Source organism: Triticum dicoccoides, chromosome 5A (assembly GCF_002162155.2).
Source record: "Triticum dicoccoides isolate Atlit2015 ecotype Zavitan chromosome 5A, WEW_v2.0, whole genome shotgun sequence".
Taxonomy (NCBI): domain Eukaryota; kingdom Viridiplantae; phylum Streptophyta; class Magnoliopsida; order Poales; family Poaceae; genus Triticum; species Triticum dicoccoides.
The window spans coordinates 592,067,261-592,084,511 of NC_041388.1; the positions used below are offsets into that span (position 1 = coordinate 592,067,261).

Sequence of the window (17,251 nt, forward strand, 5' to 3'; positions counted from 1 at the left end):
TTTGGGCATTTGATCTTGCGCCCTACAAGATGTTTAAGGTCCCCAGCAATAGTGTCAGACGATTTTGGTTTTCGGCTGGAGACCTTTTCCTGCAAAAGAGAGTTAAGCTTTCTTAGCCACCCACATCTTCAAGGGTGGCTTCGAAGCAATGAGTCTAAGTGCAGCATCTGAGAACTTTGGCTTTGGAGCCCTAGCAAAAAGTCTTGCAGGTGGACAATAGTACTCATAAGAATAAGCAGAATAGTTCTTGGTCTTATGAACATGGCAGTTTGATGAACCGCGCTCATATTCATAGGCCTGAGTATGGCTTCCCCGCAAAACATTTGCATTAGTGCGACTCAGGTGAGTCCTCTGTCTGTATGAAGACTTTGGGCCGTATGAAGCCTGTGGTCTGGGGTTTGTCTTCTTCACCCGTGGTGTCATGATGACATTCACAGGAAGATTCTCCAAACACCTCTTCGGCACCCAGATCTTCTTCACAGGTGGTCCATTCCTGCAGTTAGTACTAATATACCTGGCAAACACTTCACCATTCTGATTCTTAAACAGTTTATAGTTTGCATCAAAGGATTCATCAATAACAATGGGGTTAGCACAAGTGAAGCCAGATAGGGTGGATGGATCTGCTGAAGGTTCCTTTGCAGCAACCCATGTGGTTTTGGGGTACTGCTCAGGTTTCTAGTAAGAGCCATCAGCATTCATTTTCCTTTTGAACCCAACACCCTCTTTCCTAGGGTTTCGGTTCAGGATCTACCTTTTGAGGACATCACATAGTGTCTGATGCCCTTTGAGACTTTTGTACATCCCTGTTTCAAGCAGTGTCTTCAACCTAGCATTCTCATCAGCAATAGCAGTGGTATCCTCAGCAGAGGGGTTAGTTACCACATCAACAGTTGAAGATATTGCAACAGTAGCAGTAGTAGAACATTCAGCATCAGAAGTAGCGTTATCATGCTCAATGCATTTAAGACATGGTGGTTCAAATCCTTCCTGAGCTGAACTAATCTGTTCGGCGCGAAGTGACTCGTTTTCCTTTTGAAGATCTTCATGAGCCGCTCTCAATTTCTCAAGATCTTGCTTCCTTTGAAGATAATCATAGAAAATCCTTTCATGAGTTGTTGAGAGCGTTTCATGACGACTTTCAAGTTCCTCATACTTAACGTGAAGATTTTTTATGTCTTCAACTAAGGACTGAGATCGAGTCATTTCAGCGTCTAACAGATCATCGCTTTTGTCTAACAGTTTTTGAATGTGTTCCATAGCTTTCTGTTGTTCAGTTGCAATTTTAGCAAGTGTTTTATAGCTAGGTTTGGAACCACAATCAGAGTCATCGTCACTAGATGTTTGATAGTGAGTAGTGCGTGTGTTTACCTTGGCACTGCGTGCCATGAAGCAATAGGAAGGAGCGGAGTAGTCCTTGTCATTTGCATCGGGGTCAGTGATGAAGTCATTGTCTTCAGTGTTGAAGATGGACTTGGCAACGTATGCTGTAGCCAGACTCGCAACGCCAGAATCGGACTCCTCCTCAGACTCCACCTCCGCCTCCTCAGAAGTAGACTCCTCCTCAGAATCCATTTCCTTGCCAACAAACGCACGTGCCTTGCCAGATGAGCTCTTCTTGTGTGATGAAGACTTTGAGGAAGACTTGGAAGAAGACTTTGAGTATTTCTTCTTCTTCTTATCGTCAGAGTCATACTCCTTGCTCTTCTTCTTCTTCTTGTTCTCATTGTCCCACTGTGCACACTCAGAGATGTAGTGGCCAGATTTCTTGCACTTGTGACATGTTCTCTTCTTGTAGTCATGAGCAGAAGCTTCATCATTCCTTGAGCTTGATCGTGAAGACTTTTTGAAGCCTTTCTTCTTGGTGAATTTTTGGAACTTCTTCACAAGCATAGCAAGCTCCCTTCTAATGTCTTCAGGATCATCAGAGCTGCTGTCAGAATCTTCTTCAGATGAGGAGACAGCTTTTGCCTTCAAGGCACGAGTTCGCCCATAGTTGGGACCGTAGATGTCTCTTTTCCCAGAAAGCTGAAACTCGTGTGTGTTGAGCCTCTCAAGTATGTCAGACGGATCGAGTGTCTTGAAATCAAGACGTTCTTGAATCATTAGGGCTAGGGTGTCAAACGAACTGTCAAGTGATCTCAGGAGTGTCTTGACGACTTCATGCTTGGTGATCTCAGTAGTGCCGAGAGATTGAAGCTCATTTGTGATGTCGGAGAGTCGATCAAACGTGAGCTGGACATTCTCATTGTCATTTCTCTTGAAGCGGTTGAAGAGGTTGCGAAGGACACTGATTCTCTAATCTCTCTGGGTTGAGATGCCTTCGTTGACCTTGGAGAGCTAGTCCCAGACTAGCTTAGATGTTTCCAAAGCACTCACGCGGCCATACTGTCCTTTGGTCAGATGACCACAGATGATATTCTTGGCAGTAGAGTCCAGTTGAATGAACTTCTTGACATCAGCGGCAGTGACACCTTCTCCAGCCTTGGGAACGCCGTTCTTGACGACATACCATAGGTCGACATCAATGGCTTCAAGATGCATGCACATCTTATTCTTCCAGTAGGGATATTCAGTTCCATCGAAGACGGGGCACGCAGTGGAGACTTTAATTATCCCTGCAGTTGACATAGCTAAAACTCCAGGTGGTTAAACCGAATCACACAGAACAAGGGAGTACCTCGCTCTGATACCAATTGAAAGTGCTAGTGATCGACTAGGGGGGGGGGTGAATAGGCGACTTTTATGAAAGTCTTCAAAACATGTAAGTTTCAAAGAAAAACGATAGAAATAAACCTATTATCATGCAGCGGAAGGTACACTACACTAGACAAACCATAGTCACATATCCAAGGAAGTGAAAGCACAATGACTAATAGCAGCTAGACAGTAAGGATCAGGTAGGAAGATATTGTGAAGCCAATCAGAACAAGTAATCACTCAGTGAAGTCGAATGGTGATGCTATCGTACAATGACTTCACAAGAACCAACAGTAAGTAAAGGGAAGGGAAGGATGAAACCAGTGACTTGTTGAAGACAATGGTTTGTTGGACCAGTTCCAGTTGCTATGACAACTGTACGTCTGGTTAGGGAGGCTGAGATTCAACTCAGAAGACCTCGTCTTCACCTTATTCCCCTTGAGCTAAGGACACCCAGTCCTCGCCCAATCACTCTGGTAAGTATTCAAGGTAGACTTCCAAACATTCACAGACTTCATTCACCAGCGATCCACAATGACTCCTGGATGCTCAGAACGCGACGCCTGACCGGATGGAGGATTCACAGTCCTCAAGTGTAATAAGTCTTCAGATCACACAGACAAGAAGACTTAAGTGATGCCTAACACTCTTTGGCTCTGGGTGGTTAGTGCTTTATCCTCTCAAGGAATTCTCTCTCAAAGGCTTCGAGGTGGGTTGCTCTCAAATGACAAAAGCCGTACTTTAACTCTGAGCAGCCAACCGTTCATGGTTGTAGGGGGTGGGCTATTTATAGCCACTAGGCAACCCGACCTGATTTGTCTGAAATGACCTTGGGTCACTAAGGAACTGACATGTGTTCCAACGGTTAGATTTCAAACACACACATCAACTTTACTTGGGCTACAAGCAAAGCTGACTTGTCCAACTCTGAACAAGATTCGCTCTCATAGTCTTCACTCGAAGACATAGGATTTTGGTTAAGCATCACTTCAGTCATTCTGACTGGTTCTCTTGGACCCCACTTAACAGTACGGTGGTTCCTATGACTCAACAAAGAAGAAAAAGAACTACGAAAGATCTAAGTCTTCGCGCTCCATAGTCTTCATGCGATGTCTTCTCTTGTCATAGTCTTCAATGTGAATGTCTTCACATACCACCTTTGACTTCAATGTCTTCATACATTTTTAGGGGTCATCTCTGGTGGGAAAACGAATCAATGAGGGACTTCTACCTGTGTTATCCTGCAATTCTCACAAACACATTAGTCCCTCAACTAGGTTTGTCGTCAATACTCCAAAACCAACTAGGGGTGGCACTAGATGCACTTACAGAGGCCCATCTGTCCCGGTTCTGGATTGAACCGGGACTAAAGGGACAGGGCATTGGTACCGACCCTTTAGTCCCGGTTCAGGAACCGGGACAAAAGGTCCTTACGAACCAGGACAATAGGCCCTTTTTCTACTAGTGTATACATGTTCCTATGACTATGAGATTATGCAACTCCCGTTTACCGGAGGAACACTTTGTGTGCCACCAAACATCACAATGTAACTGGGTGATTATAAAGGTGCTCTACAGGTGTCTCCAAAGGTACTTGTTGGGTTGGCGTATTTCGAGATTAGGATTTGTCACTCTGATTGTCGGAGAGGTATCTCTAGGCCCACTCGGTAATGTACATCACTATAAGCCTTGCAAGGATTGCAACTAATGAGTTGGGATGATGTATTACGGAACGAGTAAAGAGACTTGCCGGTAACGATATTGAACTAGGTATTGAGATACCGACGACAGAATCTCGGGCAAGTAACATACCGATGACAAAGGGAACAACGTATGTTGTTATGCGGTCTGACCGATAAAGATCTTCGTAGAATATGTAGGAGCCAATATGGGCATCCAGGTCCCGCTATTGGTTATTGACCATAGAGGTGTCTTGGTCATGTCTACATAGTTCTCGAACCCGTAGAGTCCGCACGCTTAACGTTCGTTGACGATATAGTACTTTATGAGTTATGTATGTTGATGACCGAATGTTTTTGGGAGTCCGGGATGAGATCACGGACATGACGAGGAACTCCGGAATGGTCCGGAGATAAAGTTTGATATATGGGATAATAGTGTTTGGTCACCAGAAGGGTTCCGTAAATCACCGAAAGGGGTTCCGGATGTTTCCCGAAATGTTTGGATACGAGAACACTTTATTTGGGCCAAAGGGGAAAGCCCACAAGGTTTTTGGAAAGTGCAAAAGGAAGTTTTGCGGAGTCCAGTGGCCAGACGCCAGGGTCCCTGGCGTCTGGGTCCAGACGGCGGGAACCCTGGCGTCTGGCCCTGGAGTCCGAGAAGGACTCTTGCCTTTCGGGTGAAACCGACTTTGTGGAGGCTTTTACTCCAAGTTTCGACCCCAAGGCTCAACATATAAATAGAGGGGTAGGGCTAGCACCCAAGACACATCAAGAAACACCAAGCCGTGTGTCGGCAACCCCGTCCCCTCTAGTTTATCCTCCGTCACAGTTTTCATAGTGCTTAGGCGAAGCCCTGCGGAGATTGTTCTTCACCAACACCGTCACCACGCCGTCGTGCTGCCGGAACTCATCTACTACTTCGCCCCTCTTGCTGGATCGAGAAGGTGGGGACGTCACCGAGCCGAACGTGTGCAGAACTCGGAGGTGCCGTGCTTTCGGTACTTGGATCGGTTGTACGTGAAGACGTACGACTACATCAACCGCGTTGATATAACTCTTCTGCGAACGGTCTACGAGGATACGTAGACAACACTCTCCCCTCTCCTTGCTATGCATCACCATGATCTTGCGTGTGCGTAGGAATTTTTTTGAAATTACTACGTTCCTCAACACCCCCAACGAGTATACAAAGAAGCAGTGCTCCAGCTTCGAAAAAAATGTAGAAACCATACTATCGACGATTACATGTTAGAATTCCTATGGAGCAGAGGAGGAATGTGAATGACTCATGGTTAGGAGATGCTAGTCCACTTAATCAGCAATACCCTACGATTATACAACAGTGTTCTTGTAACGCCCTCGATGCGGCTATATCTCCCACGTGTCGAAGCACGACTAAGAGGCATAACCGCATTGAAAGCAATGTCGCAAATGAGGTAATCTTCACACAACCCATGTAATACATAAGGGAAAGAGATACATAGCTGGCTTACAATCGCCACTACACACAAGTACATGAATAAAGCATTACATCATCCAAATACAATCAAGGTCCGACTACGGAACCAAAATAAAAGAAGAACCCCAAATGCGACAAAGGTCCCCGATCGACCCCAACTAGGCAGCACTACTGATCAACTAGAACGAAACAACACAAAGGACAAGATCTTCATCGAGCTCCTCCTGAGCTTGGTTGCGTCATCTGCACGGACTCATCGGCACCTGCAAGCTGGTTTTGGAAGTATCTGTGAGCCACGGGGACTCAGCAATCTCGCACCCTCGCGATCAAGACTATTTAAGCTTATGGGTAAGGTAAAGGTATGAGGTGGAGCTGCAGCAAGCGACTAGCATATATGGTGGCTAACATACGCAAATGAGAGCGGGAAGAGAAGGCAAAGCACGGTCGATAAAAGTATGATCAAGAAGTGATCCTAAAACAACCTACGTCAAACATAACTCCAATACCGTGTTCGCTTCCCGGACTCCGCCGGAAAGAGACCATCACGGTTACACACGCAGTTGACTCATTTTAATTAAGTTAAGGTTCAAGTTATCTACAACCGGACATTAACAAATTCCCATCTGCCCATAACCGCAGGCATGGCTTTCGAAAGTTCAAAACCCTGTAGGGTGTCCCAACTTAGCCCATGACAAGCTCTCACGGTCAAGGAAGGAATAGACCTCCTCCCGAGACGTTCCGATCAGACTCGGTATCCCGGTTCTTCAAGACACTTCGACAGGTTAAAACAAATCCAGCAACACCGCCCGAATGTGCCGACAAATCCCGATAGGAGCTGCACATATCTCTTTCTCAGGGCACACTCAGATGAGACATCCTACGAGTAAAACCAACCCTCAAGTTGCCCCGAGATGGCCCCGCAGTCTACTCGGTCGGACCAACACTCAGAGGAGCACTGGCCCGGGGGGGTTAAAATAATGATGACCCTCGAGAGAGCGACTCCCAGGGGAAAAGTAGGTGGTGGTGAGGCAAATGGTAAAACCAAGGTTGGGCATTGCTGGAGGAGTTTTATTCAAGGAGAACTGTCAAGGGGTTCCCATTATTACCCAACCGCGTAAGGAACGCAAAATCCGGGAACATGACACCGATATGACGGAAACTAGGGCGGCAAGAGTGGAACAAAACACCAGGCATAAGGCCGAGTCTTCCACCCTTTACCAAGTATATAGATGCATTAATTAAATAAGATATATTGTGATATCCCAACAAGTAAACATGTTCTAACAAGGAACAACATCTCCATGTTCCAACAAGGAACAAACTTCAATCTTCACCTGCAACTAACAACGCTATAAGAGGGGCTGAGCAAAGCGGTAACATAGCCAAACAACGGTTTGCTAGGACAAGGTGGGTTAGAGGCTTGGTTCAACAATATAGGAGGCATGATAAGCAAGTGGTAGGCATCGTAGCATAGGCCTAGCAAAAGAGCGAGCATCTAGCAAGCAAAGATAGAAGTGATTTCGAGGGTATGATCATCTTGCCTAAAATCCCGCAAGGAAGAAGAACGAGTCCATGAAGAAGACAAACGGATGTAGACGAACGGGTCCTCACAAACACGACGTTACCGGATCCAACCCGAAGAAGCAAACACCAGAAAGAAGCACACAACATAGTAAACAACCAACACATGAACATGGTATGCTATGCGGGATGCGGTATACGATGCATATGCATGACTTGACAAGAAATGATTGAACCTGGCCTCAACTTAGGAATCCAAGTGTGCCACTGGAAAGATGAGATGAAATCGCTTGAAAACGATATAAAGATCACCGGAAACGGAGCTACGGTTTGGAAATGGCAAGCAATTCAATTATGACACCGGTCTGAGATTTATAGCAAGTAGCCATCTAAATGCAATGAGATGAACATACTACAGCACCCAAACATGGCATCAAAATACATGGCAGGAATCCATTCATGATGCTTAACAAAAGATGAACACTGAGCTACGGCCAATTCATCCATTAACAGGTTCAAACAAGCATGGCAAAAATGCATATGGTAAACAGATTTCACACTTAGTGAAATTAACACTTGCCTGGAATTTCAGATCAGGTAGCACTCTTCGGAGCATGAAAACTATATGCCACAGGATCTGAACATGGCAAAGTAAAGCATGACATGGAGCTACTCAAAGAGCTTAACAAAAGTCCCTTAGTGACCTTGAGCTAAAAGGGATCAGAAAATACAATTGCAAGCATGTGAACATGGCAAAAACATAATCACATCACAGACTTAGTGAAAACTGGAGCATGCTGAAAACAGATATCAAGTAGGCATGTTTACGAGCTCGATGCACTCACTACGGAGCAAGTCATGATAAACTAAGCATACATCCATCAAGAATACACAAAATGCAAGCTAGACATGGCAAGAACAATAACATAGCATGCACGGATCAACTACAACATCATCGGCAAAATCGCTAACAAGTAGACAATCTGCCCAGATTCACGAAATGACAAAAGTAGAGCTCGATTGACTCAAGCTAGGGTGCTCCATAATTGCAAACAAAGACATGTATGGATAGAGCACTACAAGATTAACAAAACATCCTTACTGATCATCCTCAACAGAGGCACGGATCACTAGGAAACAACATGAACATATGGCCATATGAGATAAACAGCTCAAGGACTTAGTGGAAATGCTAAGTCCCTGAAATCAGCATTAACGAATGCCTCACTTTGCAAGCTTGTGCTAGTCACCACACACATCACAAAAATACATGGGTTGCACCTCTAGAAAGATGGCAAAACTCTTAACAAAACATATGTAGAGCTCATGGGCATATCATGCACACAATAATCATGGCAAAAATGAAAAATATCTAAATGGAGCAGCAGATCTGACAATTATCTCAAGTAGCACTCTTCCAACAGCATTTCGGGCATCAAGATGAACTCAAATGAAAATGATGCAATGAGATGAAATGATGTACTCTCTGAGACGAACATCTTGATATGCTATATGCCCAAAACGGATCTAAGGATGCAAAGTTACGAGGCGATGAACATGTGCATTTGAAACGTGGGAAAAAATATGGTGAGCGTTGGATACTAAAGTGTGCTCAGGGCGAGGCTTAGCAGGACGCTCACCAAGTGGGCTCGGCCCACGGGAAGAGGAGAAGGCAGGCCGGCGGGCCGGCTGGAGCTGGGCCTGCGAGGCCAAGGCCCACGCGGCCACGCACGGTCAACGACGTCGATCGGAGCTGGATCGGTTCCTCCGATCCATGGTGGTGGCGGCGCTGGAGAATCTCCGGCGAGGCTCGAGGCGACGACGACGGCCGGAGAGCGATGGGAAACGCCGGGGACGGCGCGGGGGCTGCCGGAGGTGGCCGGATCCGGGCGATGGCGAGGTGGAGTGAGGCGCCGGAGCGGGCGGCGCTCGCCGGCGAGTTGTGCCGCGGCGGCGGCGAAGCGCGCCGGTGAGGAGGCGGCGCGAGGTGTCGGCGAGGATGGGCGGAGCTGGCGGCGGAAGGACCCGGGCCGGGGAGGGCCGGATCTGGGCGCCTCGGGCCCGGCGGCGTGGGGACGGCGGCGGTGGACAGGTGGCGCGCCGCGGTTGGACGCGGACGATGGAGCGGACATGTCCGGCGCGGGGGAATTTTGTCCGGCGGCGCGGAGAGGACGGAGTTAGGGTTTCATCCGCGAATTTCGGGAGGGGAGCATATATTTATAGGTAGAGAGAGCTAGGAGAGTCCAAATGAGGTGCGGTTTTCGGCCACGCGATCGTGGTCGAACGCTCTAGATGATGGAAAGTGTTTTGGTGGGTTTTGGGCCAAATTGGAAGGGTGTTAGGCTGCAACACACACGAGGCCTTTTCGGTCCCTCGGTTAACCGTTGGAATATCAAACGAAGTCCAAATGGCACGAAACTTGATAGGCGGTCTACCGGTAGTAAACCAAGGCCGCATGACAAGTCTCGGTCCAATCCGGAAATGTTTAATCCCCACACAGGAGAAGAAGATAGAAATGACCACCGGAGGAGAACGAAGCACCGGAATGCAAAAGGGACAACGGGGAAAATGCTCGGATGCATGAGACGAACACGTATGCAAATGAAATACACATGATGACATGATATTTAATGCATGACACGTAAGCAATGACAAGGCAACAACGGCGAATAACTGGACGACACCTGGCACATCGGTCTCGGGGCGTTACAGTTCTAGTGGAAACATGTTTCATTTGCAGATGTTATAATCGTGGTATCACCAATGTTAGCTTTCGAAGGACGCTTCAAAGATATCCGTCCTGGCTCCATTTGGTTCAGCGATAAATGTGGATTAGCCCAGCACAAAACAAGTGTAATAACCTAACACATGAGTCGAGTGTGACAATGCGTTCCAATTTAGCTCCATGTTTTAGGCTCTTTCTCATTGAAATCAATGTATGTGCCTACTAGGTGAATGATGATTATCAATTTTGTAGTCAAAATCTTTATTTGGTACATGTGTAGAGGACCGCCCTCATATTTTGTGCCCTTGAAGTGGATTTGTATGGCATGTCGCAGTCTGTCATCCTTGGGTGATACTAGTAATATTCCCAACTCTCAAGGACAAAGTCAGCAAGCACCGGTGACTTGATGGTGGTTCCCGAGATGAAGCCAATGGAAAAAATCGCCCAAGCTCCACCTCCCACTTTGAGATCCTTTTAGTGGAATGTTGACTAATATCAATCCTAGGGATAATTGGTTGAGATCACCAGCAGATGTGCTTGGAAGTAATCTCGCACCTTGCGGGAGACCAGGACCACTTTGTAAAACTTCAAGGTGGTCGGGCATCGTTTCTTGGGACCATGTAGAACCTCACTGACAAAGTATACATGTCACTGTTTCCTCTCATATTGTCCTTCCTCCTCTTGTCGCATGACCACCGGGATGCCACTCACGACTATCGGTCTTGCCGCAATGTAAAGTTCATCGAGCTTGGGAGCTACCAGGACTGGAGGATTGGTAAGGTAGGATTTGACATATTGGAACGTTGTGTCAAATTCTTTAATCCACTTGAACTTGCCCATCTTATAGAGCACCTTGAAGAAAGAGGGGTCTTTGTTGCTCAGTCGAGCAATGAAGCGACCGATAGTGGTCATGCACCCGTTGACCCGCTACTCATCTTTTATTTTTTTTGAGGGGTTTCATTTGTTTGATAACTTTGATCTTCAATGAATTGACCTCAACACAATATTGGATAACATGAACGTAAGAAGCTTGCCAACATTAACACCATAGATGCACTTCTCAGGGTTGAGCATCATATGTTTTTTCTTCGGATGCAGAAAGTGTGTGGGACTAGTCCCCCCTTCTTATTGGACAACATCGGGTGATTGATGTACAATTCATGTTTCAGCCCATCTGCTCTTCAAAGCTACTATGGTAAGTAGTCACAATATTAACTAGGTTGAAAGCATCTTGGCGTAACAAAACACTCCTAGTAGTGTGATGTGATTCAGAACTTCATGCTCACTTGACGATATAAAGAGTATGCATCCCGAACACAAAGGTACTCGTGGTCTGATGTTGAGTCGACTATCTCGTGGATTCACGATAGGGGTACATATATTTGGGACAAGCTTTCTTGAGGTTGTTGAAGTCTAGGCACATCTGCCACTTACTTGTTGGGTTTCAGGACCAACACCAGCTTGGCTAGCCAGTCGAGGTGTTTTTGATGTCTGACCGATCTCTTCTTGAATGGCGACCTTTCGGTCAGGGGCTAATATTCCAAACTTCTGCAGGATAGCCCCCAGGGAACACATGAAGGTGATATTCAACAACTTCTCGTGGGATCCCCAACATGTCCAAGCTGTAACAGTAACATCTAGATGGTTTGGAAGGACGCGAGGAGTTCCTGCTCATGCCGAGCATCCAGTGTTGCCCCTGATCTCGACGATTAGGGAGGGGTCTAAAGTGACCCCCTGACCTCACTGTGTATAGTCACAACCACCTTAATTAGGTTGGGCGTGCTTCTTCATGCCCGAGAATCCGATGATGGTCATGTCCAGGACAGACGCCTGCCACGTTGTCATTGCCCTGTTTCTAACATGAGAGTTGTAGACGAGATTTGTTTGGGTCCCATAGTGGGCTTGAATTGTCGATGATTAATTCACCATCGGTCGTATGTTCTACTGGGAGGTTGTGGAAGACAGTAGTGGGAAGAGTGGTGCTCCAAGAATTTCATTGATGGTGATGGTGACATGGTGGTTTTACCCAAGTTTAAGCCCCCGAATGGGTAGGTGATGGTGACATGATGGTTTTACCCAAGTTTAAGCCCCCGAATGGGTAAAAGCCCCTGCATGTGGTGTATATTGATCAATTGGGGAATTACAGTAGTGTAATCTATGTCGATAGTCAGGCAGTTATTTGTAGGGAGATACGATATGATTTAAAGACCATGTTGTTACTCGGGCATAGCTAGATCACAGGCTTAGTGTGCTAGTCCTTATCCCTTTTGAGTGTCTACTCGGGCATGACTGGATGCGGGCCCCGGTATGTACCAAATGTAAAAAAGACGAGGAAAATAAATAAATAACTGCTAAGCTACAGGGGTTACCGTTGGAGTTGGATCATTGTCTGGGGCTAAAAAATGGAGCAGCCCCATTTGACATCCACGGGCTTTGTTTTACGGCTTTCTGCTAGAAATTCTCTAAGGTTCGAAATAAAGATTATTATAGCCTTTATCTTTAATCTATTGTCATTCGCCGAACTACCGTTGGCAAGGGATGCTCTGTCATCACACGTACTGTGTACTCGTAACTACTCCCCCGTTGTCTGGGAGATAAGCCCTGTGAATCGGGAATGAGGGAGTATTTTCAGCATGAGCGGTGCTATGCTGAGCATCAACTGGGAATAAACAACTAGCTAGTCAACGATCCCGTCCATAGTTCCATATTGATATTGATAGAGAGTTAGAGACCCATCGACGCTCTGGAGGTCATAGTGCTGCCGCAGTAACCCGAGCAATTAATGTGGATGCAGAGATCTCGATCCCCATCTTCACTAGCCGCCGGGTCGTCGGAGCCAGTAGCTGATAAGGCGTGAGATCCACTCGTTCGAATCAGATCCGATGATTTCTTTCGCTTCTTTTTTCCCGCCTTGCGATCCTCGTGTGTACAGTGTACGTTAGACTACTCACTGGCCGGGCTATAAAAGGAGCCGGTGTTTCCTTTCATGGCAGGACACGATCTAGCTCGCTCGCCCTTCTCATCATTCTCTCTAAGGCAGCCTCCATTACAGGCAGCTCTCAGGCTGCTGAGTTCATCCTGCTGTTGCGAGAAGGTATCGGTTTCTCGCGCTTGTGTTGTGCGCTGCACACACATTCCATTGCCCGTTTCTACTTTTGTGGTATACACACACATACAGTATTACCGTACGTGTAGTCCCTGAGCTTTGGTTGTTCTCTGTCAACTGTTAAATACTCCTACATGCTGGGACCGTTGTATTTGCGCCGGCTGGTTTTGAAATTTCGATGTGTTCAGGTATAGGTAGATTGATATGTGTTAAACCTAGCTATAATCATGCTGGTTTCCACTAACTTGATGCATGCCGCCGCCAAGAGAGGAACCTCTCACTGCAATAGCCCACATCCCCACAACTGTTCTTCTTTGCTGCATATATAAGATTCGTCGAATGTTTACTCACATAATTGGTATCCCTTTACTCAGGTCTAAGTATAGTCAGACAAGATGGGGAGTGTGCACAAGGCCACCTTCGTTCTCCTCATGTTCTGCTTGGCGGTGCTGGGGAGAGCAGAATATCTCAAGTACAAGGACCCGAAGCAGTCGATTGGTGTTCGCGTCAAGGACCTGCTCGGCCGGATGACTCTCGCGGAGAAGATCGGCCAGATGACGCAGATCGAGAGAGAGAACGCCACGACGGGGGTGCTATCCAAGTACTTCATAGGTAAACCATAGCTAAATAGTATGTTGCAAAATATGGTGAAGGACTGCAGAGTTTGTGTTTGATATTGGTGTGCATGCTGTGATGCAGGTAGCGTGCTGAGTGGTGGAGGCAGCGTGCCTTCTTCCAAGGCATCCGTTGCGGCTTGGCAGTCGATGGTGAACGAAATGCAGAAGGACGCCATGTCCACCCGCCTGAGTATTCCGATTATCTACGGTATTGACGCTGTGCATGGTCACAATAACGTCTACAAAGCCACCGTCTTCCCCCATAACGTTGGCCTCGGAGCTACCAGGTGTGAATTTCTCTTGATTTTTGATAGGTTGTGATAATTTTGTACAAGAAGAGAAGACCACAATGTGATGCATATGTTAATTCCCCGTCTATATGTATTGTTAACGTGTCCCGGTCTTCCAGGGACCCTGAGTTGGTGAAGAGGATAGGAGAAGCAACTGCTCTTGAAGTTAGAGCTACCGGGATTCCATACGTCTTCGCTCCATGTATTGCGGTAATGGATAATATTGTTGCGTCTTGAACAGTTGGTCTGCGTAACAAACATTTTTTTGAAGAAAATATGGCAAAGATTTACTGTTCTTACTTACTCATTTATTTGTTTATGATCAGGTTTGTAGAGACCCAAGATGGGGACGCTGCTATGAAAGCTACAGCGAAGACCCAAATGTTGTCCGTTCAATGACCACAATCATCTCTGGCTTGCAAGGCGATGATCCATCAGATATCAAGGGAAGACCATATGTTGGTGGAAGGTATGTAATATACATCTAAAAGATTTCCATTATTTATGGTCTTATACCCTAACATGTAAATGTGAAAGTAATGTTACATTAGGAGAAAAAATGTGACTAACTTTGTCATCGCTTCGATACCCCTTTGCAGTAAGAAAGTTGCCGCATGTGCAAAGCACTATGTTGGTGACGGTGGTACGTTTATGGGGATCAATGAGGGCAATACAATCATCGACGAGCATGGGTTGATGACTATTCATATGCCTGCTTATTATAATTCTATCATCAGAGGCGTCTCCACTATTATGGTCTCATACAACAGTTGGAACGGAAAGAAAATGCACGCCAACCATCACCTAATCACGGATTTCCTCAAGAACAAGCTCAAATTTAGGGTATGTTTCTCATGACTGGCAAAAGATTGATCTCCGTATTTGTTTTTCTTCTTCAATATTAAGAGATACTCATGACATTAATCTCTTGGTATTTTGTGCATATAGGGTTTTGTGATTTCTGACTGGCAAGGCATTGATCGGATTACTACTCCCGAACACCTGAACTATTCTTATTCAATTGAGGCCGGAGTTGGTGCAGGTATTGACATGGTAAGCAAAGTACAATCACCTTCTATGGACAAAGGTTGAGTTAATAGCTAGCATGATAAAGTATGTTCCTTGTCTGGTTATGATACATTCTTGACAATTGTTATCTCATCTGCAGCTAATACAAATGTGGCATTTTCTTCACTAGCTATATTTAAGATACAAATTAAAATATGTGAAAACATACCAATAGACCCTCTCTCTCTCTCTCTCTCTCTCTCTCTCTTCATTATTGGTTAAAAAGGTATTTTGCATGTGTTGTTTTGCAGATCATGGTTCCTTTTGCCTACACAGAATTCATCGATGAACTTACATCCCAAGTTAAGAAGAACATTATCCCCATGAGCAGAATCGACGATGCTGTCTACAGGATTCTTCGGGTCAAGTTCACCATGGGTCTATTTGAGAACCCTTATGCCGATCCAAGCCTCGCCGGCGAACTCGGAAAGCAAGTTAGTTCCGGACAACATACTTTCTTTCTCTCACACTTCATTCTTGAAAATATAAAATTCTTACTGTAAATTCCTTCCCATTGTTAGGAACACCGAGAAATTGCTCGGGAAGCCGTCAGAAAATCACTGGTGTTGCTGAAAAATGGAAAATCCGCCTACACTCCATTGTTGCCCCTCCCCAAGAAGGCCGGCAAGATCCTCGTCGCTGGAAGCCACGCCGACAACTTGGGCAACCAATGTGGAGGATGGACGATCACATGGCAAGGATTGACCGGCAACGACAATACTACTGGTAAATAGTGTCTGTTGTTTCACTGCTTCTAGTGCTAATTTGTAGCAACGTCGCCGTTCATCAATGAAACAAAAATTCATGGAAACGTATGATGAAACGCAGGGACGACCATCCTTTCGGCGATCAAGTCCACCGTCGACCCCAGCACGCAGGTGGTCTTCTCGGAGAACCCGGACAGCGCCGCCGTGGACAGCGGCAAGTACGACTACGCGGTTGTGGTTATCGGCGAGCCGCCCTATGCTGAGACGTTCGGCGACAACCTGAACCTGACGATCCCTGCCCCCGGACCCTCGGTGATCCAGACCGTCTGCAAGAGTGTCAAGTGCGTGGTCGTCCTCATTTCCGGCAGGCCGCTGGTGGTGGAGCCATACATCGGCGCCATGGACGCGTTCGTCGCCGCGTGGCTGCCCGGCACTGAAGGGCAGGGCGTGGCCGACGTTTTGTTCGGCGACTACGGGTTCACCGGGAAGTTGGCGAGGACGTGGTTCAAGTCGGTGGACCAGCTGCCGATGAACGTCGGCGACAAGCACTACGACCCGCTGTTCCCCTTCGGGTTTGGCCTCACCACGCAGGCCAAGAAGTGAGTCCGGTGAGATGACCGAGATGGAATGTATCTCGGTTGGGCTGTGAGAGATGGGATACATTGCGTTTATGGTTGATTTGCTTTCAATAAAAGAGCGATGTATTCTTCCGGCTGTTGTGGTGTTAGTTCTGTTGTGCAACAAAATCTAGCGCTTTGTTCTTCGACATCCTCCCATCAGAGAGTACGTGAGAAACAACGCCCCAGCCTTTCAAAAATGTAGGGAGACCCAAAAGTGAAACAGCGCCCCAGCTTGGCTCTACCTCTCTTGGATTGGCAACTAAAAAGAGTAGACTTTCAATTCCTTGAGCACAAGGTTCCAGGGAGGCTTGTCTCATGGGAGGGCAAGAATATCACTGCATTGGCCGCACCGCTCTTGTCAAGTCGGTGTTCACCTCTCAAGGGGTTTATCATCCGAGCACCCCTTACCTCGACCCCTCTTTGTCATCCAGATCCCACCTTGTTTCTGCTCGAGGGAGTTGGGAGCCGCCGCCCCTCTCCTCGACGACCCCCTCCCTCCCGATCTAATCTAAGGCTTCAAGCCACTGCCGCCCCTCTCCTCGCTGCCGCTGGAGCTCCGCGGGGCAAAGCCCAGGCGGGGGATGATGGCGGCGGCGGGGCCTTCCTCTACCGCGACGCCAGGATGCGGCTGCGGTGGAGATCCATGCGGGTGTCCTAGACTTGCGCATCGGTGGCGTAGCGGTGTGGGGCCCTCCACCGTTGATGGCTCACCCAGGCGGGGCGGCGGTTTTCGGGCGGTGGTGCGGCTCTGGCCGT

General features: G+C 47.0%; 1 protein-coding gene across 1 annotated transcript; it reads left to right on the top strand.

The window, feature by feature from the left end:
* The first annotated feature begins 13,085 nt into the window (after nucleotides 1–13,085).
* LOC119303138 (beta-glucosidase BoGH3B-like) lies at nucleotides 13,086–16,691 on the top strand. Its single transcript, XM_037580227.1, has 10 exons — nucleotides 13,086–13,181; nucleotides 13,568–13,805; nucleotides 13,893–14,097; nucleotides 14,220–14,310; nucleotides 14,427–14,569; nucleotides 14,700–14,943; nucleotides 15,049–15,153; nucleotides 15,420–15,602; nucleotides 15,690–15,894; nucleotides 15,997–16,691. The coding sequence occupies exons 2-10, from the start codon at nucleotides 13,589–13,591 to the stop codon at nucleotides 16,476–16,478; spliced, it is 1,875 nt and encodes a 624-aa protein (XP_037436124.1). The 5' UTR covers nucleotides 13,086–13,181; nucleotides 13,568–13,588; the 3' UTR covers nucleotides 16,479–16,691.
* Nucleotides 16,692–17,251: the final 560 nt, after the last annotated feature.

Coding starts and splice junctions, on each gene's coding strand:
- LOC119303138 (XM_037580227.1), top strand. CDS start 13,589: ATGGGGAGTGTGCACAAGGCCACCTTCGTTCTCCTCATGTTCTGCTTG. Junction 14,570..14,699: donor AGACCATATGTTGGTGGAAG/GTATGTAATATA, acceptor ACCCCTTTGCAG/TAAGAAAGTTGCCGCATGTG. Junction 15,603..15,689: donor CCGGCGAACTCGGAAAGCAA/GTTAGTTCCGGA, acceptor TCCCATTGTTAG/GAACACCGAGAAATTGCTCG.